General features: G+C 42.7%; 1 protein-coding gene across 1 annotated transcript in view; it reads right to left on the bottom strand.

Annotated features, from left to right (window-relative positions):
- Nucleotides 1–24,918, bottom strand: part of LOC134925762 (uncharacterized) — a 228,438-nt gene that overhangs the window by 96,989 nt on the left and 106,531 nt on the right. The window contains exons 8-10 of the mRNA XM_063920939.1: nt 19,822–19,879; nt 19,613–19,701; nt 18,140–18,215 (exon numbers count right to left, since the gene is read on the bottom strand). Of these exons, the coding sequence (XP_063777009.1) occupies nt 18,140–18,215; nt 19,613–19,701; nt 19,822–19,879 (223 nt within the window). The remainder of the gene's footprint in view (nt 1–18,139; nt 18,216–19,612; nt 19,702–19,821; nt 19,880–24,918) is intronic.

Here is a 24,918-nt window from a genome sequence, read left to right as displayed (position 1 = left end):
GCGCCCTAACCTCTGGCGGGAAAGGGTATAGTGCCAATAATTTATTAGAAATCAGCAGTTTTTTATCGGGGGAAAACCACGCTTTATCACACACCTCATTTAATTCATCTGATTCAGGAAAAACTACTGGTAGTTTTTTCACACCCCACATAATACCCTTTTTTGTGGTACTTGTAGTGTCAGAAATATTCAATGCCTCCTTCATTGCCGTGATCATGTAACGTGTGGCCCTACTGGACATTACGTTTGTCTCCTCACCGTCGACACTGGATTCAGTATCTGTGTCTGGGTCTGTGTCGACCATCTGAGGTAACGGGCGTTTTAGCGCCCCCGACGGTGTCTGAGACGCCTGAACAGGCACTAATTGATTTGCCGGCTGTCTCATGTCGTCAACAGTTTTTTGCAAAGTGCTGACACTGTCACGTAATTCTTTAAATACGACCATCCAGTCAGGTGTCGACTCCCTTGGGGGTGACATCACTAACACAGGCAATTGCTCTGCTTCCACATCATTTTCCTCCTCATACATGTCGACACAATCGTACCGACACCCAGCACACACACAGGGAATGCTCTGAAAGAGGACAGGACCCCACGAGCCCTTTGGGGAGACAGAGGGAGAGTTTGCCAGCACACACCAGAGCGCTATATATATACAGGGATAACCTTATGTAAGTGTTTCTCCCTTTATAGCTGCTGTTTTATATTAGCTGCCAATAGTGCCCCCCCTCTCTTGTTTTACCCTGATTCTTGTAGCAGGACTGCAGGGGAGAGTCAGGGAGCCGTCCTTCCAGCGGAGCTGTGAAAGAAAATGGCGCTTGTGTGCTGAGGAGAAAGGCTCCGCCCCCTTCACGGCGGCCTTTTCTCCCGCTTTTTTCAGGAAAACTGGCAGGGGTTAAATGCATCCATATAGCCCAGGAGCTATATGTGATGCATTTCTTTAGCCATATAAGGTTTTTATAGTGTTTTATTGCGTCTCAGGGCGCTCCCCCCCAGCGCCCTGCACCCTCAGTGACCGGAGTGTGAAGTGTGCTGAGAGCAATGGCGCACAGCTGCAGTGCTGTGCGCTACCTTATCTGAAGACAGGAACGTCTTCTGCCGCCGATTTCTCCGGACCTCTTCGCTCTTCTGGCTCTGTAAGGGGGCCGGCGGCGCGGCTCCGGGACCCATCCAGGCTGAACCTGTGATCGTCCCTCTGGAGCTAATGTCCAGTAGCCAAGAAGCCCAATCCACTCTGCACGCAGGTGAGTTCGCTTCTTCTCCCCTTAGTCCCACGATGCAGTGAGCCTGTTGCCAGCAGGACTCACTGAAAATAAAAAACCTATTTAAACTTTTACTTCTAAGCAGCTCAGGAGAGCCACCTAGCATGCACCCTTCTCGTTCGGGCACAAAAATCTAACTGAGGCTTGGAGGAGGGTCATAGGGGGAGGAGCCAGTGCACACCAGCTAGTCTAAAGCTTTTACTTTTGTGCCCAGTCTCCTGCGGAGCCGCTATTCCCCATGGTCCTTACGGAAGTCCCAGCATCCACTAGGACGTCAGAGAAAAACGCATTTACCCGAACCAGACGGACTGAAAGGGGTCCCATGTTTGCACATGGGACCCCTTTCCCCGAATGCAGAGACCCCCCGTGACTCCTGTCACAGAGGGTCCCTTCTGCCAACCAGGAAGCGCCACTTTGTGGCACTCTCCTGATTGGCTTTGCGCGTCTGAGCTGACAGACAGCGCATCGCACAGCTCCCTCCATTAGTTTCAATGGTGGGAACTTTGCGGTCAGCGGTGGGGTTATTATGCAATTCCCATGGTTTGCGTTCCACCACCCGACCGACTCTGGAAGTATGCATTCCACCGGCCGCGATCGTCAGCGGAAGTAGAAGGAATTATTGGTCCTGGCAACTTGCGTTTCACCGCTCGACCCGAACCGGAAATATGCGTTCCACTCGCTACAACCATCAATAGAAGATAGGAAGAAAATCTTATGCGGTTCAATTCATGGTCTTGCATTCCACATCTGATCAGGAAATGTATATTAGGCTTCAATGTAGATGCTATTACACCTTCAGGGTGGATATGAATCTTCCTAATGTTATAAGCAGGATGGAGGATTGATTTCAGAGGTAATAATGGAAATACAAGTTGCCTACTTATCTACATGGAACTTAGTATTCCCATGAAGTCCTTCCCTAATGGCAACATTGTTTCCATATTTGATCATGCAAAAGAAGGGAATAAAAAACAATTTTGAGAGCACATAATGATAAAGGTATAAACATAGTTTAAAATCCATTACATCATAAACCACTTTAGTTCGAAATCTGAATTCAAACCATTTGGAACCAAAGTGTTTAAAGTATATATCCATTCCATCTCTTTTTTCGCTAAGCGAATATCAACATCTCTTATGTCTGCTTGATTCTATTATTTGGTCTATACCAATAAACCTTTTAATGTTGAATATTGTGTGACATTTTAAACTGTTGTGATAATGGATGATTTAATTGTCCCTTTCTTTATGTTATAAATATGCTCTGCCATGTGGGTTTTTAAATTACGGGTGGTCTTCCCTATATATAATATTCCTCACATGCACTCTATTAGATAAATTATATTCCTAGAGTGACAGGTGATGAAACTATTTATGATGTATGTTTTATTGTTCACCTCAAATGTGGTGGTTTTTCAGGAATTAAAAGAATTGTTTGTGGAGCAGCACATCAGGCATGAGCCACATCTATGAAAACCCTTTGTTCTTTCACTGGTGGTTTTAGATTCATGTAGGGTGCTTTTAACAAGTTTGTCTTTAAGTGATGGTGCTCGTCTATAAATACATTTTGGCATTTTGGGTAAATGTTCTTTCAAATTGGGATCCTCCTGTAGGACTCTCCAGTTTCTTCGCATACTTTTTTCCAATATTCTAAAATGGGATCCATATTGACATATAAATGCCCATTGTAAAGAAGAATAATCTTTTAGGGTTTTCTTATTTGACTTAAGGAAATCATCCCTATTTATCTCATTTACTTTCGCTTTTGCGTTTGAAATATTTCTTGCGGGATAGCCTTTTGTTTCTAAAACGGTCACTGACAAACTCAGTCTCTGCTTGACATACTTCTTCCTCTGTACAATTTCTTTTTATTCTTTTAAATTGACCCAATGGTATTCCCTCTAAGCATTTTTCATGATGTTGGCTGGTTACATCAGTATAGGAGTTTGAATCGGTTTTCTTTCTGAATACACGTGTGGATAATACATTATCCTTTATATAAATGTTTAAATCCCGAAAGGAGACCGTTTGTTCACTGGTCTGGAAAGTTAATAAAATATTAAAATTATTGGCATTAAGATGGGTACAAAAAGATGATAAACTATCACTATCTCCTCTCTGGATAAAAAAATACATTGTCAATAAAATGGTACCAGCACACCAGGTTTGCCCCTTCCGTCATCCATTGATTGACAGCAATATGCTCCCAATAAGCCATATATAAATTAGCATAACTAGGGGCAAACCTGGTGCCCATAGCTGTACCCTGTATTTGCAAGTAAAAGGATCCATTAAAATAAAAATAATTGTGCAAAATAAATTAGATTGATTCAATCAAGAATACCTTAAAATCCTCACTATAATCACTTTTCTCTAGGAAGAGTCGTACAGATTCACAACCTTTTCCCCAATCAATGATGGTATACAGGCTACTAACATCACCTGTTCCCAAAATGCATTTTGATTCCCACTTGATACCTTTTAGTTCGCTGAGAGTATCAGATGTATCTCTTAAATATGAATCATTTATTATCACTAATGGTTGTAAATAATGATCAACCAAAGCGGAAATATTGGATGTAATACTATTTGATCCAGAGATTATTGGTCTCCCAAGGGGTTTTGTTGCATGCTTGTGTATCTTTGGGAGTATATGCATGGTAGGTATAGTGAGATTTTGTACATTGATGAAATTATTTTCATCGTGTTATAACTCCTTTTTCACATGCTTCATCATTTAATACTTTCAATTTCTTTATAATACCATTCAAAGGGTCACTTCTAAGTTTTTTATAAGTGTTGGTGTCTCCTAATTGACGATTTACTTCATTTATGTAATCTTCTTTGTTTAAAACCACAACTGAACCACCCTTGTCAGCTGGCTTGATTATTATTTCTTTATTGTCTCAGGGATTTTATGGCTAGTCGTTTCTTCTGAGTGGTGTTATATTTCTTATTTTTTACTTGTATGTTTCTGATATCTTTTTCAACTAGAGTACTGAAACAATTGATGCAGTTGCTTTTCATTTGTTTTTGAAAGAAGGTCGATCTAGGTTTAAATATGGATATTGGTGTCTCACTTGAATTATTCTTACTTGTATCATCTTTGGATAGAATTTTTTAATACATAATTTACGTATGTATTTTTGTAAATCCACATACACATCAAATGGGTTTGCAGAGGAAGTTGGGGCAAACTTAAGACCCTTCTGAAGAATGGCTAGTTCTTCTTGTTTAAGTTTATAAGAGCTTAAATTAAAAACTTTACCCTTTTCAGGGTTAATATTAGAACTAGATTTATATTTATATAAAGAATAATGTATTATTCACACGTATGTTCAGAAAGGAAACCGATTCAAACTCCTATATTGATGTAACCAGCCAACATCATCAAAAATGGTTAAGGAAATACCACTGGGTCAATTTAAAAGAATAAAAAGAAATTGAACAGAGGAAGAAGTATGTCAAGCAGACATTGAGTTTGTCAGTGAACGTTTTAGAAATAAAGGCTATCCCGCAAGAAATATTTCAAACGCAAAAGCGAAAGTAAATGAGATAAATAGGAATGATCTCCTTAAGTCAAATAAGAAAACCTTAAAAGATGATTCTTCTTTACAATGGGCATTTAAATGTCAATATGGATCCCATTTTAGAATATTGGAAAAAAGTATACGAAGAAACTGGAGAGTCCTACAGGAGGATCACATTTTGAAAGAACATTTACCCAAAATGCCAAAATGTATTTATAGACGAGCACCATCACTTAAAGACAAACTTGTTAAAAGCACCCTACATGGATCTAAGACCATCAGTGAAACAAAGGGTTTTCATAGATGTGGCTCGTGCCTGATGTGCTGCTCCACAAACAATTCTTTTAATTCCTGAAAAACCAACACATTTGAGGTAAAAAATAAAACATACACCATAAATAGTTTCATCACCTGTCACTCTAGGAATATAATTTATCTAATAGAGTGCATGTGAGGAATATTATATATAGGGAAGACCACCCGTAATTAAAAAACCCGCATGGCAGAGCATATTTATAACATAAAAAAGGGACAATTAAATCATCCATTATCACAACATTTTAAAATGTCACACAATAACTGTGAATTCAACATTAAAAGGTTTATTGGTATAGACCAAATAATAGAATCAAGCAGACAGAGATGTTGATATTCGCTTAGTGAAAAAAGAGATGGAATGGATGAACACTTTGGTTCCAAATGGTTTGAATTCAGATTTCGAACTAAAGTGGTTTATGATGTAATGGATTTTAAACTATGTTTATACCTTTATCATTATGTTCTCTCAAAATTGTTTTTTATTCCCTTCTTTTGCATGATCAAATATGGAAACAATGTTGCCGTTAGGGAAAGATTTCATGGGAATACTAAGTACCATGTAGATAAGTAGGCAACTTGTATTTCCATTATTACCTTTGAAATCAATCCTCCATCCTGCTTATAACATTAGGAAGATTCATATCCACCCTGAAGGTGTAACAGAATCTACATTGAAGCCTAATATACATTTCCTGATCGGATGTGGAACGCAAGACCATGAATTGAACTGCATAAGATTTTCTTCCTATCTTCTATTGATGGTTGTAGCGAGTGGAACGCATATTTCCGGGGTCGGTCGAGCGGTGGAACGCAAGTTGCCAGGACCAATAATTCCTTCTACTTCCGCTGACGATCGCGGCCGGTGGAACGCATACTTCCGGTTGGGCGGTGAAACGCAAACTGCGGGAATTGCATAATTTGGTATTTCTGGATCAGGACCTTAAATAGGGCTGTAGCAAACACTCTCACATATGCACTTGAAAAAGGATGACCTATACGAAACGTGTTGTGCTAATTTCAGGACTTTAATCTTCTTGGACTCTCACCGGTCTGCTGTATCCATCTGCACTGGGCAAAGTGTGTGGTGTGTTGCTGGGCTGCCTGCTGGAAACCCACCTTTTCAACATCAAGGCACACACCACATACCCAAAACGGTATGAGCCAGAGGTCCCGCACTTGAAAATATCTAAGCACATACACTTTCCTCAAATGTTTACAAGCCATTGTTTACTAAAAGGGTCTGTGCAATACATGTTTTTTTGGGGTTTTTTTTTATGTACTGTTAAATCCATGTTTTATGTGCACTGTGTCACTTTATAATCATGGATACTTGACCAAATAAATTACATGTCTTTTTTGTCATAAAATAGACTCTGTTCACATTTTGATTACAACTTCCTTAAGGAAAATAGTGCTCACTATAGATACCACAATCCCTTCTTTTGCATATAGTTCAGATTTTGGCACGGGTGTTTGTGCCTATTTGGTATCTGAATAGTTTGCAGCAAATTTTCCTTTAAGTGCGCACCATTCCACCAAACCACTTATTAGTTACTCGATTGTACAGGGAGACAAGGAACTTAAATCTCTAAAAGCACTAAACCCAAAGTCATGCCTCAAAAGAGTCCGGAATTTACGGGACTGGTTAGTGCGACCTGATATTACGGAACAATCTTCGTTTGATCCGGGTGGTCTTCAGTATGCCGGCAGTCGGGCTCCCGGCGACCAGCATACCGGCGCCAGGAGCCCGACAGCGGGCATACCGACAGCCGGCATACCGACACTTATTCTCCCTCGTGGGGGTCCACGGCCCCCCTGGAGGGAGAATAAAATAGTGTGGCGCGCGTAGCGCGCCACCGTGCCCATAGCGTGGCGAGCGCAGCGAGCCTACAAGGGGCTCATTTGCGCTCGCCACACTGTCGGTAAGCCGGCGGTCGGGATCCCGGCGCCGGTATGCTGGTCGCCGGGAGCCCGACCGCCGGCATATCGTAGTGAACCCGTTTGATCCATACATGCAAGTAAGAAGTGGAGGCTGCTACAAAAGCACAGGATGCACTACATGCCGGCATATATGATCGCCAGCAAGTACTTTTTCCATCCATATTCAGGACGACGATTTACGATCAAAGCTGCAGTCACCTGTACTTACTCTTATGTAGTGTATCTAATGAAATGCCCATGCGGCCTGTGTTATATCGGGAAAACGATACGAACTTTCCGAGAATGTAAAAGCATGCACAGGTCATTCATTCGGGCCGCTCTCCAGGGTAAAGTGTCCGATCAACCTGTAGCCAGACACTTTGTGGACCTTAAGTTTATCATGTTTTAGACATATTATTATTGATCATGTCCCCGAGTCAGTGCGCAGTGGTGTTCGCCATAAGCAATTATTGCAATTAGAAAGCAAATGGATATTTTATCTTGACACTGTCAAACCCAGAGGTTTGAACGATCATCTTTCCTTTAATGCTTTTCTATAATATTGCATGAGTAGTATACTTAATTATTTCAGCTTTAACTATAGTAGGCACATCTATTAATACTCAGAATATGTACTTTTATTACTGGATCGCCATAGCAACAGGCGTCACTCAGTCTAGTTTTGATACGATTCTATAGATCTTTTTATGTCTCATATTGTATTCTATTATAGATGTTGCAAGCTCTTTCGTACCTAGCAGTTATTGATGCTGTAACCATTTTATATAGTAAGCACGTTTTTCTTCTCTTTTTGTATGTGTCTTTAGTATCACTGTTGTCCCGCTGGGTTGCCGTGGCGACGGAGATAGCTCCCAGCATGCACTGTGCCAGAAGTGAGGCTGGCGGCGATGGTCGGAGCCGCGGGGACTCAGCGTTCATTTCACCATGTATTTAATGTATGTATAGTTGTTATTTGTTGCTGTATCCTGAAGTCGGGTATTAAACCCAAAACGCTGGTAATCATGGAGTTGTGAACGTCTCTTTGCTAACATACAAGTCCACTGTGTGCCATCCTGTATGCATGTTATACTAACTCCTTTTTGACTGGCACCTTGGCAAACTGTGCTGATATGGGAGTGCCGGCCACATGAATCTTATATATATATATATTAGTGATGAGCGGATTCGGTTTTACTCGGTTCTCAAAACGGCATCTTATTGGCTCACGGATGTCACGTGTTTTGGATAGCCAATAAGATGCCGTTTTGAGAACCGAGTAAAACCGAGTAAAACCGAACCTCGCTCATCACTAATATATATATATATATATATATATATATATATATTAGGTGATTCATCGCTCCCTACGGGCGCTCTTCACACCGTCGTAAGGGGCTACGCCCCTTAACCCTTGCACGCCTTTGTGGCGTGCAATATTTTTATTATGTGGAATATTACCTCCAATCATAATTGTGTGAGTGGTTAAATATTGCACGGACAAGGGGCGTGTGAAGAGATTTAACAAAGGTAAGTTCTTACCATAAATCTCCTTTTCTGCAGCGGGGTACACTGGGGTTCCACAGGGATAACATCAGGGTTGTCCTAAAGCAGTTCCTCATGGGAGGGGACTCACTGTAGCGGGCACAAGAACCCAGCGTCCAAAGGAGGCATCCTGGGAGGCGGAAGTATCGAAGGCATAGAACCTTATGAATGTGTTTACTGAGGACCACGTAGCCATCTTGCACAATTGTTCAAGGATCGCACCACGGCGGGCCGCCCAAGGAGGTCCAACAGACCGAGTAGAATGAGCTTTGATGGTAGCAGGAGCTGGAAGGCCAGCCTGTACATAAGCATGTGCAATCACCATTCTAATCCATCTGGCCAAGGTCTGCTTGTTAGCAAGCCAGCCATGTTTGTGAAAACCAAAAAGGACAAAGAGAGAATTAGATCTCTGAAGAGAAGCTGTCCTCTAAACATCAATACAGAGAGCCCGTACCACATCCAAAGACCGCATGGCTTATATCAGGTATATAACACCAGCCAGTCCTAGGGACGCCTCTCTACAGCCAGGATAACCCACATTGTGTGTGTCCCCTCCCCAGAAAGTTAGTACTCTTTTAATTGGTCCTAGGTCCTGACTGTCATACTGGGCTTTGTAGTCCTACAGCAGTTGGGCAGTCAGAGTCCCCCACAATACTGTATCTGAGGTGCATGTTAGTTGTCTTGTGTTCCTATGCATTTTCGTGGGACAGTCCCGTTTTTTTTGGGACTGTCCCGCTGTCCCACCCGCGGGCAGCAGTGTCCCACGGTGAGGGGGGGGGGGGGGACAGTTGGGACGCTTCTGCACTCACTGCAGAGCAGGGTGAATAGACACTGTGCGCATGCGCACACAGCGTCTATTCAAGGGAGACAGAGGTACTGGGGGCATGCCAACGGCTCACTGAGCGCTGGCCATGCCCCCATAGTAACGAGAACGGGGCCCGTGGCTCGTGGTCGCGGCATTTTCCCTTTATGCGAAGCCACACCCATTTTATGTAGCCACACCCCCTTTTGATGACGGCCGCTGCTCCGCCGCGCATGAAGTCCCGCTTTCTAATCCTTGAAAGTTGGGAGGTATGTGGATGCACCATGACGGTGCTGGTTGTCACTTTGCCAACTGTTTATTACTGTGTTTTTGACATTGTTCCACAGTGTGTGTATGCATGGAGGGGTGCCAAATTACTGCCTTGCCCCAGCAGTGAGCCCACAAGGGGACTCTTTGCGCTCGCCCCGCTGCTGGCTCGCCAGTAAATCATACTGATTCCTATTTACTGTATAAATAGCTTCCTAATGACAATGCACAGTAATTAGCTCTGAGGATGGATGTCTATCCCCAACCACTGCATATCATAATACAATGAAATTTCACTTCTCTTATCTTGCTCACAGTAAATAAAACCTGACATGGACTCCCAGCGCAGGCTCATAAACGTCAGACATGTATTTCCTGTCTAAACAAAGGTATTACTGGATTCAGTGTTTCATAGAAACGCTGAGGTCAGAATTCATTTTAAGTGTATTTAGCTTAGGGCTACAGATTTATGAGGTCTTTTGTCCGAGCTGCCATGAAATAACTCCATGCAAAGAGCTGGTGTTTTGACATTGTCATTGACCAGTATTTAGATAATCATTGGAAGTATTACAGTTTACATGGTCACCTTCCCAAATATAATAGTGACCCAATCAAGGCCGTTTCTCAACTGTTATGTGAGCTTTAAAGGAGCATGATACGGATTTGACATTACAACTGCTAAACAATACGGTGAAATTCAGAGGGTTACAGCAGCGCTTCCCAGCTCCAGTCCTCAGGGACTCCTGTCAGTGCATGGTTTATAGATCTTGTATCACAGGTGAAATAATTAGCACCACATGTGGCTCTTTTAAAATGTGTCAACCAGTAATGAATACACATGTGCATCAAGGAGATGTGGAAAACATGCACTGTTATAGGCCCTACACACTGGCCGATCCGCCGCCGAGCTGCCCGACGGCGGATACGGCCGACGGGCGACCCGGCGGCAGGGGGGCAGTGACGGGGGGAGTGAAGTTTCTTCACTCCCCCCGTCACCCGGCTGCATTGAAGTGCAGGCAAATATGGACGAGATCGTCCATATTGGCCTGCATGTACAGCCGACGGGGGACCAGCGATGAACAAGCGCGGGGCCGCGCATCGTTCATCGCTGGTGGCTCCACACTGCACGATATGAACGGTATCTCGTTCATTAATGAACGAGATCGTTCATATCGTGCAGTCATGTCGGCCAGTGTGTAGGGCCCTTTAGTGACCAATGACGACTGAAGTTGGGAAACACTGGGTCATATTTGGCTACTCTCCCGGAGGTTACAGGATGCTTCAGATTATTTGGGTAGTCACCCTTGGAAGTGTAGGCGGTAAAGTTGAGAATAGTAATACAAGAATCAAACACTGGAGTAATCTACACATTAAACAAAAACTATGAGAATTAAATAATTAGTTGTAGTGAAGTGTTTTCCCCTTTTAACTGAATCTTTTGAAAAATATTAATTGGCTGTGGGTAATTTCAGCCAGTTGTAACCTCCGTTCAGCATGCTAATCAATACCACTGTGTATCCAAAAGGCCAATTGTTAGTAGGGCAAAGTAATTAGTAATAAAAATATAATATCTGGCATATATGCCCTTGTTGTAAATGATGGTATATGTGTATTCAGTAAGTAGTTATATACAGTGTAAGTACGTGAACTGCCTTAATTATAGCCTGTAATTACTACTACTACTACTACTACTACTACTACTACTGTTAGTACTGCTACTACCATTACTGCTGCTGCTGATGCTACTACCATTACTACTACAGGTTGAGTATCCCATATCCAAATATTCCGAAATACGGAATATTCCGAAATACGGACTTTTTTGTGTGAGAGTGAGATAGTGAAACCTTTGTTTTCTGATGGCTCAATGTACATAAACTTTGTTTAATACACAAAGTTATTAAAAATATTGTATTAAATGACCTTCAGGCTGTGTGTATAAGGTGTATATGAAACATAAATGAATTGTGTGAATGTAGACACACTTTGTTTAATGCACAAAGTTATAAAAAATATTGGCTAAAATGACCTTCAGGCTGTGTGTATAAGGTGTATATGTAACATAAATGCATTCTGTGCTTAGATTTAGGTCCCATCGCCATGATATCTCACTATGGTATGCAATTATTCCAAATACGGAAAAATCCGATATCCAAAGTACCTCTGGTCCCAAGCATTTTGGATAAGGGATACTCAACCTGTAATAAAATGAATTCCAAGGCTACATTTATTCACTTTTAAAATAAACACTGTAACTCACATACTTTTGTACTGTTAATTCATCAGAAGGGTTAGTATACTAGTATTTACATCTCATTGTCGCATTATAAATACTGGAATTTATTTATAAAAAAACAACAAATATTTTCATCATATTACTGTATGGGTGTGAATCATGCTGTATAATGAAAGGTGAAAACTACCAAGTGAGGAGCTGTTATTGCCTACAGTTCTGGTGCCCGAGCAGAGCCTGATTCTGCCTTAGCTGGGAAGCTAAGCCATACTTGCCTACTCTCCCGGAATGGCCGGGAGGCTCCTGAAAATCGTGTGACCCTCCTGAAGGGCAGGCAAGTATCCAGATTTTTGGGGTCCCCCCTGCCCAGCCGCCCACGTAGCGAGTAAAGTGGGCGGTCCGGGCATTCGATGAGCGATTCTTGCTGAATCGCGCCATCATAGCCACGCCCCCTGCAGTATAATGCCGGTAATGGTGGCATTACACAGCGGGGGCGTGGCTTACATGACGCGATCCATCAGCCATGCCCCCATTCCGCCTCCGCCACGCCCCTGTTCCACCTCTGGCCTGCCTCCCTCTGTATGCCACGTCACTACCCCAGCCCCTGCTGAGCCGACCTGGCTGCTCTCTCCCAGAGAGAGCAGCCATAAAGTCGGCAACTATGAGCTAAGCAGCTAAACCTTTATCAGTGCTCTGGATGGGAGAGCTAGAATTGTAGACATCTTGCACTATCACACAGCAACCAGCAGGAGGCGCTGTTGTCTATGGCTTGTCAACCTGTAATTTTTCCATCCGCTGACTACACTCCTTGGCCTGAGGAAGGGAGTTGGAGGCCGCTACACTTTATATCATCTCAGTGCCCACCTCCCACATAATCATCTTTCCAAATAGACTGGGGCACATGTACGCCTTGGAGAGTAATAAAGTGGAGAGACATAAACTGCCAACCAGTCAGCTCCTGTCATTTTTCAAAGGCAGCCTATAACATGGCAGTAAGGAGCTGATTGGCTGGTATGTTTTCAGTCTCCAAGGCTTGGTACACCTGCCCCTATTATGTACAGTTTAATGCTACTGAGTGTATGTGGAGCCATACAAAAAAAGAATAATAACAATAATAATAATAATAATAATAATAATAAAATCATAATCAGAATTATACTATGACTACTATTAGTACTGCTACTACTACTACTACTACTACTACAAATAACAATAATAATTCAAAGGATACATTAATTTACTTTTAAATATAAACACTGTAAATCACATACTTTTCTACTGTTAATGCATCAGAAGGGTTAGTGTACTAGTATTTGCATCTCACTGTCCCATTATAAACATTGGAATTTATTTTTCAAAACAACAAATATTTTCAACATAATACTGTATGGACGTGGCTCACGCTGCATAATGAAAATCACCAAATGAGAAGCTGTTGTTGCCTACAGTTCTGGTGCCCAAGCAGAGTCTGATTCTGCCTTAGCTGGGAAGCAAAACCCCTATCAGTGCTCTGGATGGGAGACCTAGAACTGTAGGCATCTTGCACTACCACACAGCAACCAGCAGGAGGCGCTGTTGTCTATGGCTTGTCAACCTGTCATTATTTCAGTCACTGACTGCACTCCTTGGCTTGAGGGTGGGAGTTGGAGGCCGCTACCCTTTACATCACCTCAGTGCCCACCTCCCACATAATCATCTTTACAAAAAGACTGAGGCAGATGTACTAAGCCTTGGAGAGTAATAAAGTGGAGAGAAATAATAATAATAAAAATCATAATAATAATTATACTATGACTACTACTAGTATTGCTACTACCACTATTGCTGCTGATTTTGCTACCACTACTAATAATAATAATAATAACAACAACAATAATTCAAAGGATACATTCATTTACTTTAAAAAAAAGCTAAGCCTTGGAGAGTCATAAAGTGGAGAGAGATAAATACCAACCAGTCAGCTCTCAACTGTAATTTTTCAGACAACCTGTAACATGGCAGTAAGGAGATGATTGGCTGGTACGTTTTCAGTCTCCAAGGCTTAGAACATCTGACCCTATCATGTACAATATAATGCTAAAAAGGGGTATATTCAATAAGAGTTGGAAACTGCCGTCTTGTCGGAAAGACAGCAGTTTCCGACTGATTTAGGTCAGCAGGGGTTCCGACCTATTCAATAGTCGCCAATCCGCGTGCTTCTATCAGAAACGGGGACAAATCCGACAGGTTTTGGCCCCTTTTCTGACAATCTCAATCCGACTTTATAAAAAGACCGGGAGCGGGGCAAGGAAGGGAGAGAGAGTGCTTACCGGCGGGGGCAGCTGGAGCCACGGTCAGTGGAAGACACTCTCCTCTCTTCCAGGCATCCCCCCAGCCAGGCTCCTCTCTCCCGGCAGCGCTCCCCGGCTACGCGGTTATATGGCTACACAGCTCCCCAGCTATATGGCAGTGCTCCCCGGCTACATGACTACACATCCCCCCGGCCAGGCTCCTCTCTCCCGGCAGCGCTCCCCGGCTACTCGGTTATACGGCTACACAGCTCCCCAGCTATATGGTAGCGCTCCCCGGCTACATGACTACACAGCTCCCTGGCTCCCCAGCTACACGGCAGCGCTCTCCGCCTACACGGCTCCCCGGCAACACTACATCGCTCTACGGATACACAGGCAGCTACACTGCGCGGCTCCCTCCAGCAGCTCCCTGGGCTTTCACACACGGGGAGCTGCTGACAGCAGTATCAGGACGGGAGGGAACGGCCAAATCCGACAGTCGGATTTGGCCGCTCATTGAATAGGGCTGGTCGGATCCATTCCGACAAATGCATATCGGAATGGATCCGACTCTTATTGAATATACCCCTAAGTGTATGTGGAGCCATAGGGGAAAATATATTATAATAATAATAATAATAATAATAATAATCATTAGATTTAGAATAATGATACTACTATTAGTACTGCTACTACCATTACAACTACTGATGATGATGATGATGATGAGTATGATGCTACTACTACTACTACTACTATAGTGCAATAAGTAGCAATGGTGTATGTTCCTGCTTACTATACCCAATTGTTCTGTAATGGAAGCCGGACTGCAACCACTGTGTAGCAAATGCTGTGCCCTAACTCATCTGGGAATCGGAGTCTAATGAATATTGAGCAAGGAAGAACAGTAACATGCATCACTTTGGAATACACAGACAATGGCTTTAAGAATAACTCAAATAAACAGATTCTGATGAAAAATACATAGGTGATGCTGGTACAGTGACAGTCTAGGTCTCATGACAGTCAGCACCATTTTGTTGTAAGAAAACAAGCCAAGGACAGGATCATAAGCAGTCTGTAAATGGCTGACATCAATAATAAGGACACATCAAACTGCAAGCACAGACACAGCACAACATACCCTGCTAGTCAGGCATCATGCACAAGTCCTTAGAGTATTAAATAGCCACAGTAAGTAACACTGGCAAGCTGTGAAACAGTAGCGGTGCCCAGAGGCATACGCTGATATGCCCTTAAGGTCTATGAAATCTCAGATGCCAAGACTGAAGAGAGCTGGAGTTACATGTGTCATTTTCCTATACTACATGGATAGGAAAGGATTTGTAATAGGACTATGTATAGCACAAAACCATATGCTATTATTTAAATTACATGTCTTCATGCTTGTTATGTTTTATAAATCAGCAGATTGTCTTCATTCTTGTAGTGTTTGTGCACCATATGCCGCGCATGCATGGTCAGTGGACTGCGCATGTGCAGGAGTCCCGCTACAACTCTGAGCACATCACAGGGACTGGCTTCTTTCTGAGCTTCTGTCCCTGTGGGTGCTCTGTCACACATGCCGGCTGAATAATTGCATGCTGCAATGCGATTCTGGGCTAATATCGCACACCCACATCACATTCAGTATGCGATTACTGATAAATAGACCCTTAATCAGCACATACATGGAAAGTAAGAGCCAATTATATGAGAGTATTGTGAACATTTATCAAGCCTTGGAAAGTGATAAATTGCACAGTGATAAAGTACCATTCAGCTCCTTACTGCCATGTTACAGGTTGTGTTTGAAAAATTGCAGTTAGGAGCTGATTGGTTGGTACTTTATCATCGTACAAATTATCACAAATTGATAAATCTGGGCCTTTATTTGAAGAGCACTGATATTGACCTATCACAGTTTTAATCCAATATTAATATTCCGTCAATCCAATAAATGTTTCATTGTTGATCAACTTTGAAATTCAAAAGAATGAAAAAAACATTCTGTTCATATAGTTTGTGGAGAAAAAAGTTGTACTGTAATTTAGCTAAGGCCGTAATTCAATTTAACTCCTAATACATGCATGTTATTAAGGGTTTGAATACTATTAAATATTTCTCATCTAAAATATCTAATAGTTTAATAATAATAATATAACAGAAGATGACACTATTTTTATTTGTCTCCAATTTTGAATTAATATCTTCATAAAAATCAGTCATCCATATCATACTGAATTCAGTAATTGTCAAAATATATTTATTTATTTATTGTTTTAGTAGTAAAACGCAATTAATACAAATAAAGAGCGAACGTTAGGTAAAACAGTTATAAAATACATTACAAAATGGTGTATTTTTGTTGTTAAATCATTATTATGTACTGTCGTTTTAAAAATATTGTTTGCCTTTTATTCAGTTTATTTTGGGCTTCTATTTTAATTTTTACATATGTTTTTTTCTTATTGATATAGTTTGTTCTTCTTTATCTTAATTTTTTTTCCGTTTTATCCTCTTTATTTTTATTTATTAATTGTAATTTTAATACTGTTTTTACAACATAACTATTTTATTTTTCATATTTTTATATAATTTTTTTTTTTACAATACTATTGTTATTTTCTTACATGTATATATTAAGGTACTCCATTGTATCACAGTTGATAAAATCCAGAATGTTATTAATCTTGTAAATTTATCAAAAGAAAGGACAGAAGACTTCTTTTTTGGTGCACTCTTAGTAATCAAAGTTGATAGATGGAAAAATTAAAACAGCTTTTAATAAGACCTACATACTTCGCAGACACTATTTTAATTGTATCTTATTAAAAGCTATGTTTTAATTTTTCCACCTATCAACTTTGATTATTATTTTCTAAGAGTGCACCAAAATAAGTCTTCTGTCTTCTTTTGATATGCATACTCAGTAAGTAATTACTGACTTCATGGTGCACCACCAACAGTTAAGACAGAGGCAGTAGGTTTCACTATCAGACGAATGTTGTTGTTGTTGTTGTTGTTATTATTATTATTATTATGATTTTTATTATTATTATTATCCCTGATATTTCCTAAAATGTGTGCGGAATCATACCAACTCTGTACATAATCTTGTAAACTTGTCAATATATTAAACTGTATGTACCACATAGTTACAGGCTATACAAGTGGTTCACAAACTTTTTGGAGTCACGGCACCCTACAGTATCAGATTATTTTCACGTCACCCCTATGCCAAAAGTTTCGTATTGATAAATTTGAAAGAAATATTAAATTAGGTAAACTGTGTTTATGTGTCATGCTTAGGTTCAATTGTTTGCTGAGGAACAAGATTTGCTTCTGTTTGTCCACATATTTTATGATTGACAGCCACCAGCGCTGGTTTTGCCTATTACATAGCCCATAAATAATTTGAATTGGTCCTGGACCACCAATCCAAGGCACCCCTGCAAGTGCCCAGGGCGCACAGTTTGATAACCACTGGGCTATATATTATCCACATCTGTTTGGTCCCATTATTCCGGTTGAAGCTTTAGACAAGGTCCAGTGTAAGGGAATATGATGCAGGCAGGATTTTGGGCATGGTGAATATGATGATCATGATGTGGAAAGGACAGAGAAAATTATGAAAAGCCATGCTTTATGGCAATTGAGGGGGTGAAAGGAAGAGAACTGTAAAACTTCTATATTATAAACGTCTATTTTATAATGAAAAATTAGAAAACATGAATGAAAAATAGTACTTTTATTAGAAATATATTCGTTATTGAAAACAAAAAAATGTGCCTCTGTTGTGCATGTGCATTGGCTGGTGCTTCATCAGGAGGATAAACAACAGTGTCAAATCTTCCCACCCTACTGAAATATTGATATGGGGCATGGTGATGGAATATTACACACAGTATAAATATGTCTGTTTTACCGGAAAACAACAGATTTAAGTCATTATACAGGTTGTGTAAATTAATAAAAAAATATGGAATACTGACCTCCAGAATAAGTTCCTCTTCGGTAAGAAGGACAGCACGATCTACAGATATTTCTAACATTATTTTTTGTAGTTGTCTTATAGCAATGAGATTAAAGAAAAAAATAATTACAATCAAATATACAGATGGACTGAAAACACACTGAGAGTAACACTGAAAAATTCTGGAAGTGGAAGTGTATTGGAGGAAAGGTAAGTAAGAAACGGACATACTGTACAATATGAACCAATCCATCTACCTTTAATATCCCAGCACGTTCTAATCTAGTAAAGTTTATTATAAACACAAAGGGTCTGATTCTCATTTGCAAGTGAAGCAAAAATAAAAAAGTAATAAGTGACTGAGCACCTGGGCAGAACTATGTTGCTCTGCAGGTGGGGCAGATGCAACGGTATCCGAATGATAGCTCGACTGTACTAAGGGCGACAGTCAATAAGTCATCCACTATTGGTCGACATGCATTAGGCACATGGACAAAAGGTCGATATTGACAAAAGTTGGACATCGCAATGGTCGACACAGGAAAAGGTCAATATTAGATTTAGCAATTTGTTTTAATTTTCAACTTTTTCATACTTTACCATCCATGTTTACTACGATTGGGTATAGTAACCTTGCCAGCAGCATGGCGAGCCATGCAAGGGGATGTGGTGTACTAATTGGGGTTCCCAGTCATTTTACAGAGAAAACCACACCAAAAAATAATAATGTTGACCTTGTACCTGTTGACCTTTTGGGGTCGACCTAGACACTGTTGACCTTTTTCAGGTCGACACATTGATCCATAACGAATGCAATGTCCAGAGAGAGTTAGATTTGGGTGGGGTGTGTCCAAACAAGTCTAAATTGCAGTGCAAACATAAAGCTGTCTAGCATTTGTGGGCTACATGCAAACGCAGCCAGTATTTACCCGGCTCAGAAAAAATATGAATATGTTTGCTACCCTTGTATGACATGGTTTGTCTCAGAAACAAAGTAACTTGTTTTTTTATTTTATTTTTTTGTATAGTTTTTTGCTCTACTTCTAAATCAGAACCAGACCCAAAGTAGTTTATTTAGTAACATAAAAAATATAAATAAATGTAAACCGGAACACATATGTGTTCACTGCCTGAAAGTGAAAGCTGCCCTATGCTTGCCAGAATATCTATAGTAAGCAATTCCCACTTATTAGTGGCACACGCTGCCAATGTTGGTTGTGATTGAGGCTCACAGGAGATGTCTTGCAAATGTAGTGGGCGTTTGTAGGTGGTAACAGAGAAGTCCGTCTTATGGGAATGTTATGGGAGTGCCGCTGGCGTGTTGGTCAAAGTGGTTACGTACACAGATGCTCAACCGCTCACATAGGGGACCATACTCAGATGGAGATACTGCTCCTGCCATAGGTAGCCGCTTCCTTGCGGCTGTGCAATTCCTTACAATCATGAATCCGGCCCTATGTACGCTTGAGATAAACCCTCTGTGAAAGGATACTTTGTTTTACCAGGATGCATGTTTTGGGGCTGGTAAGATAAATTGGCACTCATTACTTCTTCTACTACTTCATCCAGCAAATACTCATCCTGAAAGAAAAAACACACTCTAATCTTGCAGTAGAATCTTCTAGAACCACAGAGCCAATGATTTGCCAAATACATTAACGATAACAGACTTTCTCAATCATTTCTGACATCTCCACATACCATATCTAAGCCTTTTAGAAGGTCAGTGCCTACCGGATTTGCATTCTCAATTTCTTGTCTAGAAAGAAACAGATTATTGTAATTAGTTGACTGAGTACGCTGTCACTGATGCAGGTAATGGGGACAGATGTCCAGGAACTATGCGATTTATATAAATCCAGTTTGGGGGCCATACTATGTGCATGAGATGCAGAAGTTAAAAACAGTGAAATGCAATTAAAATGCACAGTTATGGTATCTATGCTTACTATAGTGTTATCCAGAGCCGTAACTAGCTGTGTACTGAGTGTGCCTTGCACACAGCGCACTCGTGGAGGGAGCGCATCGCTGGTGATGGACAGTTCCCTGCTGTGCTGCGGGGTCAGCCGGGAACCAGGACACTGAATGCAGGAAGAAGCAGGAGTCAGGACAGCTCTGGAGCTGTCCCCTAGCCTGCCTGTGCGGCCCCGCCTCCCACTCGACACTCCCAGGCCAAATGCACCTCTCTGGTACAGTGATGTCTCCTCCCACATCACCTTCCCCAAATGCCGGTGCGTGCGCTAGGTCATAGCGTTCGGCATTCTAGGAGCGGACTCGGTGGTGGGAGCGACGGCGCGTGGTGTTCTACACGCGGCCGCCCGCCTACCTTCCCACAAGCAGCAGCCAGGCCCAGGTCTGCAGTCCGCCTGAGCCCCCCGCCACTGAGGAGTCCTGCCGGCTGCCACCCACGCAGTCCGGGGTCCCGGCAGCAGCATAGCACTCGGCCAGCCTCAGCACTGGAGGGAGAGTGCTGACCCCCCTCCCCCTGGTGAGTGCGGATGTTTCTCTCTCTCTCTCTCTCTCAGATCCTTCCACCTGTCTCTTTCATGTTCTTCCCCCTCTCTCTCTTTCTCCCTCGCCCCCACTCTCTTTTTGTAAAAAGGGGTCTCTGCCAGCGTAATTTGTAAAAAGGGGTCTCTGCCAGCGTAATTTGTAAAAAGGGGTCTCTGCCAGCCTGATGTGTAAAAAGGAGTCTCTGCCAGCGTAATGTGTAAAAAGGGGTCTCTGCCAGCGTAATGTGTAAAAAGGGGTCTCTACCAGCCTGATGTGTAAAAAAGGGGGTCTCTGTCAGCGTAATGTGTAAAAAGGTGTCTCTGCCAGCCTGATGTGTAAAAAGGGGTCTCTGCCAGCGTCATTTGTAAAAAGGGGTCTCTACCAGCGTAATGTGTAAAAAGTGGTCTCTGCCAGCCTGATGTGTAAATAGGGGTCTCTGTTAGCGTAATGTGTAAAAAGGGGTCTCTGCCAGCGTAATGTGTACAAAGGGGTCTCTGCCAGCCTGATGTGTAAAAAGGGGTCTCTGCCAGCGTGATGTGTAAATAAGGGGTCTCTGCCAGCGTAATGTGTAAAAAGGAGTCTCTGCCAGCCTGATGTGTAAAAAGGGGTCTCTGCCAGACTGATGTGTAAAAAGGGGTCTCTGCCAGCGTGATGTGTAAATAAGGGGTCTCTGCCAGCGTAATGTGTAAAAAGGAGTCTCTGCCAGCCTGATGTGTAAAAAGGGGTCTCTGCCAGCCTGATGTGTAAAAATGGGTCTCTGCCAGTGTAATGTGTAAAAAGGAGTCTCTGCCAGCCTGATGCGTAAAAAGGGGTCTCTGCCAGACTGATGTGTAAAAAGGGGTCTCTGCCAGCCTGATGTGTAAAAATGGGTCTCTGCCAGTGTAATGTGTAAAAAGGAGTCTCTGCCAGCCTGATGCGTAAAAAGGGGTCTCTGCCAGACTGATGTGTAAAAAGGGGTCTCTGCCAGCCTGATGTGTAAAAAGGGGTCTCTGCCAGCCTGATGCGTAAAAAGGGGGACTCTACCTGCTGTAATGTGTGATAGGGGCTCTACGTGCCGTAATGTGTGATAGAGGCTCTACCAGGTGTAATGTGTGATAGAGGCTCTACCAGGTGTAATGTGTGCAAGTAGCGCTACTGTGTGGCGTAATTTGAATAATTGAGACTACTGTACAGCGTAATATGAATTTGTATTATTTTGTGTCCGTGCCCCTTCCCCATTAAGCCACGCCCCTGTAATTTTGACGCACGCCCACGGTGCGCACTGGCCCTGTTTTGTATAGGGGGGAGGGGGGCGCTGATGCTGTTTCTTGCACACAGCGCTAAAATGTGTTGTTACGGCACTGGTGTTATTAATCAGATCATAGAAGCTGGAATAAAAATATCTCAAGCATACACTACCTGGAGTTTATACAACACTACATTCAGACTTAATTACTTTTATATCACTCGTGCAACTGCCACACACTTATACTAACTAAAGGGGACATAATAAATCTCAATGTATTATAACTTAAGAAAATACAATGCTGTCCACAAACTTAATATAAAAAAAGTTTGAGCTCAGAAATAGCAGTCATATTGATGGAATCTATGAAGGATGGGGATCTTCACATGATAACCCAGACATTAGTCATACTACACAGGCACTGATTTTACCTCCTTGTGTTGATCTCTTAAGTTCTCACAAAAGTCATGATTAAGGAAAAAACATACATAAGTTGCAGAATTTAGGTGGCTTTTATAGGAACCCAGGCCTGGTATTTGAAAGCATAGGACACAAGGATTATTTTTTTGTTGTATGGCTCTAAATCTAATAAACTACTAAATTAAGGGTCACACAGTGACAGTATACAAGTACTGTACAGAGTGAAGCAAATACTGCCATGCTCTGATTCTGAGACGCTATAGATAGAAGTATAAGAACAGAGTACATTGGGCCTGATTCGGATTTGTACGGCATTGCACAGCCGCAGGGAAGCGGCTATGCAATGCCGTACAACTAATATGCTAATGCTGCAGCATTCATCTTTAGGAAAAAGACGCCCTCCTGCTAGGGGTGTAGTATGGCTGACCAGCGGTCAGGAGACCGCCGGTCAGCTTACCGACGCCGGGATCCCGGCGGGGAGGGGAGAGTGCAGCAAGCCCCTTGCGGGCTCGGTGGCGACCGCAGGGGTGTCATGGTCACCCACGAGTGGAAATAGTCCCTGTTGGTCGGCATGCCGACCATCGGGATAGTGAGGGGTCGGGATGGTGGAGGAGGTCATGCGACTGTCGGTCTCCCGACCGCCGCTCACATGAATACCACCCCCTGCTAGCATCTGCAATTCGAGTGCTTCGTCCTAAGACTCAGCTTTGGATCACCACTGTGACCATCGGTCGCAGCCCTTGGCCATTTGTGTAAGTCTCAGTTTACTCAGACCTGCCATCGGACTTGCCAGGGCCAGGAAATCTGGGTCCATACACGCAAAGCCTGGCATTGGCACTCCTAGAAAATGGTTGCGTACAAAAGACAGTACAAAACATTGCAGAACGCAGAATTCACACCATATAAATAATAAGATTTTACTTACCGGTAAATCTATTTCTCGTAGTCCGTAGTGGATGCTGGGGACTCCGTAAGGACCATGGGGAATAGACGGGCTCCGCAGGAGACAGGGCACTCTAAGAAAGAATTAGGACTACTGGTGTGCACTGGCTCCTCCCTCTATGTCCCTCCTCCAGACCTCTCAGTTAAGGAAACTGTGCCCGGAAGAGCTGACAGTACAAGGAAAGGATTTTGGAATCCAGGGTAAGACTCATACCAGCCACACCAATCACACCGTATAACTTGTGATAACTTACCCAGTTAACAGTATGAACAACAACAGATCATCAGACAACCTGACGCAAACATAACATAACCCTTAGTTAAGCAATAACTATATACAAGTATTGCAGAAGAAGTCCGCACTTGGGATGGGCGCCCAGCATCCACTACGGACTACGAGAAATAGATTTACCGGTAAGTAAAATCTTATTTTCTCTAACGTCCTAGTGGATGCTGGGGACTCCGTAAGGACCATGGGGATTATACCAAAGCTCCCAAACGGGCGGGAGAGTGCGGATGACTCTGCAGCACCGAATGAGCAAACACAAGATCCTCCTCAGCCAGGGTATCAAACTTGTAGAATTTTGCAAACGTGTTTGAACCCGACCAAGTAGCTGCTCGGCAAAGCTGTAATGCCGAGACCCTTCGGGCAGCCGCCCAAGAAGAGCCTACCTTCCTTGTGGAATGGGCTTTTACAGATTTTTGATGCGGCAATCCAGCCGCAGAATGAGCCTGCTGAATCATGTTACAGATCCAGTGAGCAATAGTTTGCTTTAAAGCAGGAGCACCCAGCTTGTTGGATGCATACAGGATAAACAGCGAGTCAGTTTTCCTGACTCCAGCCGTTCTGGCTACATAAATCTTCAAAGCCCTGACTACATCTAGTAACTTGGAATCCTCCAAGTCACGAGTAGCCGCAGGCACCACAATAGGTTGGTTCAAATGAAAAGATGACACCACCTTCGGCAGAAATTGCGGACGAGTCCGTAATTCTGCCCTGTCCATATGGAAAACCAGATAGGGGCTTTTACATGACAAAGCCGCCAATTCTGACACACGCCTAGCCGAAGCTAAGGCCAATAGCATGACCACTTTCCACGTGAGATACTTTAACTCCACGGTCTTAAGTGGCTCAAACCAGTGAGATTTCAGGAAACTCAACACCACGTTAAGATCCCAAGGTGCCACTGGTGGCACAAAAGGGGGCTGAATATGCAGCACTCCCTTTACAAACGTCTGAACCTCAGGAAGAGAAGCCAGTTCCTTTTGAAAGAAAATGGATAGGATCGAAATCTGGACCTTTATGGACCCTAATTTTAAGTCCCTAGTCACTCCCGACTGTAGGAAGTGAAGGAACCGGCCCAGCTGGAATTCCTCTGTAGGGGCCTTCCTGGCCTCACACCAAGCAACATATTTTCGCCATATACGGTGATAATGTTTTGCTGTCACGTCCTTCCTAGCCTTTATCAGCGTAGGAATAACTTCCTCCGGAATGCCTTTTTCCGCTAGGATCCGACGTTCAACCGCCATGCCGTCAAACGCAGCCGCGGTAAGTCTTGGAACAGACAGGGCCCCTGTTGCAACAGATCCTGTCTGAGAGGCAGAGGCCATGGGTCCTCTGTGAGCATTTCTTGCAGTTCCGGGTACCAAGTCCTTCTTGGCCATACGGAACAATGAGTATTGTTCTCACTCCTCTTTTTCTTACGATTCTCAGCACC

Source organism: Pseudophryne corroboree, chromosome 1 (genome assembly GCF_028390025.1).
Source record: "Pseudophryne corroboree isolate aPseCor3 chromosome 1, aPseCor3.hap2, whole genome shotgun sequence".
NCBI lineage: Eukaryota > Metazoa > Chordata > Amphibia > Anura > Myobatrachidae > Pseudophryne > Pseudophryne corroboree.
The sequence above is the reverse complement of the archived record's forward strand: the minus strand, read 5'-3'. Positions and strand labels throughout refer to the sequence as shown.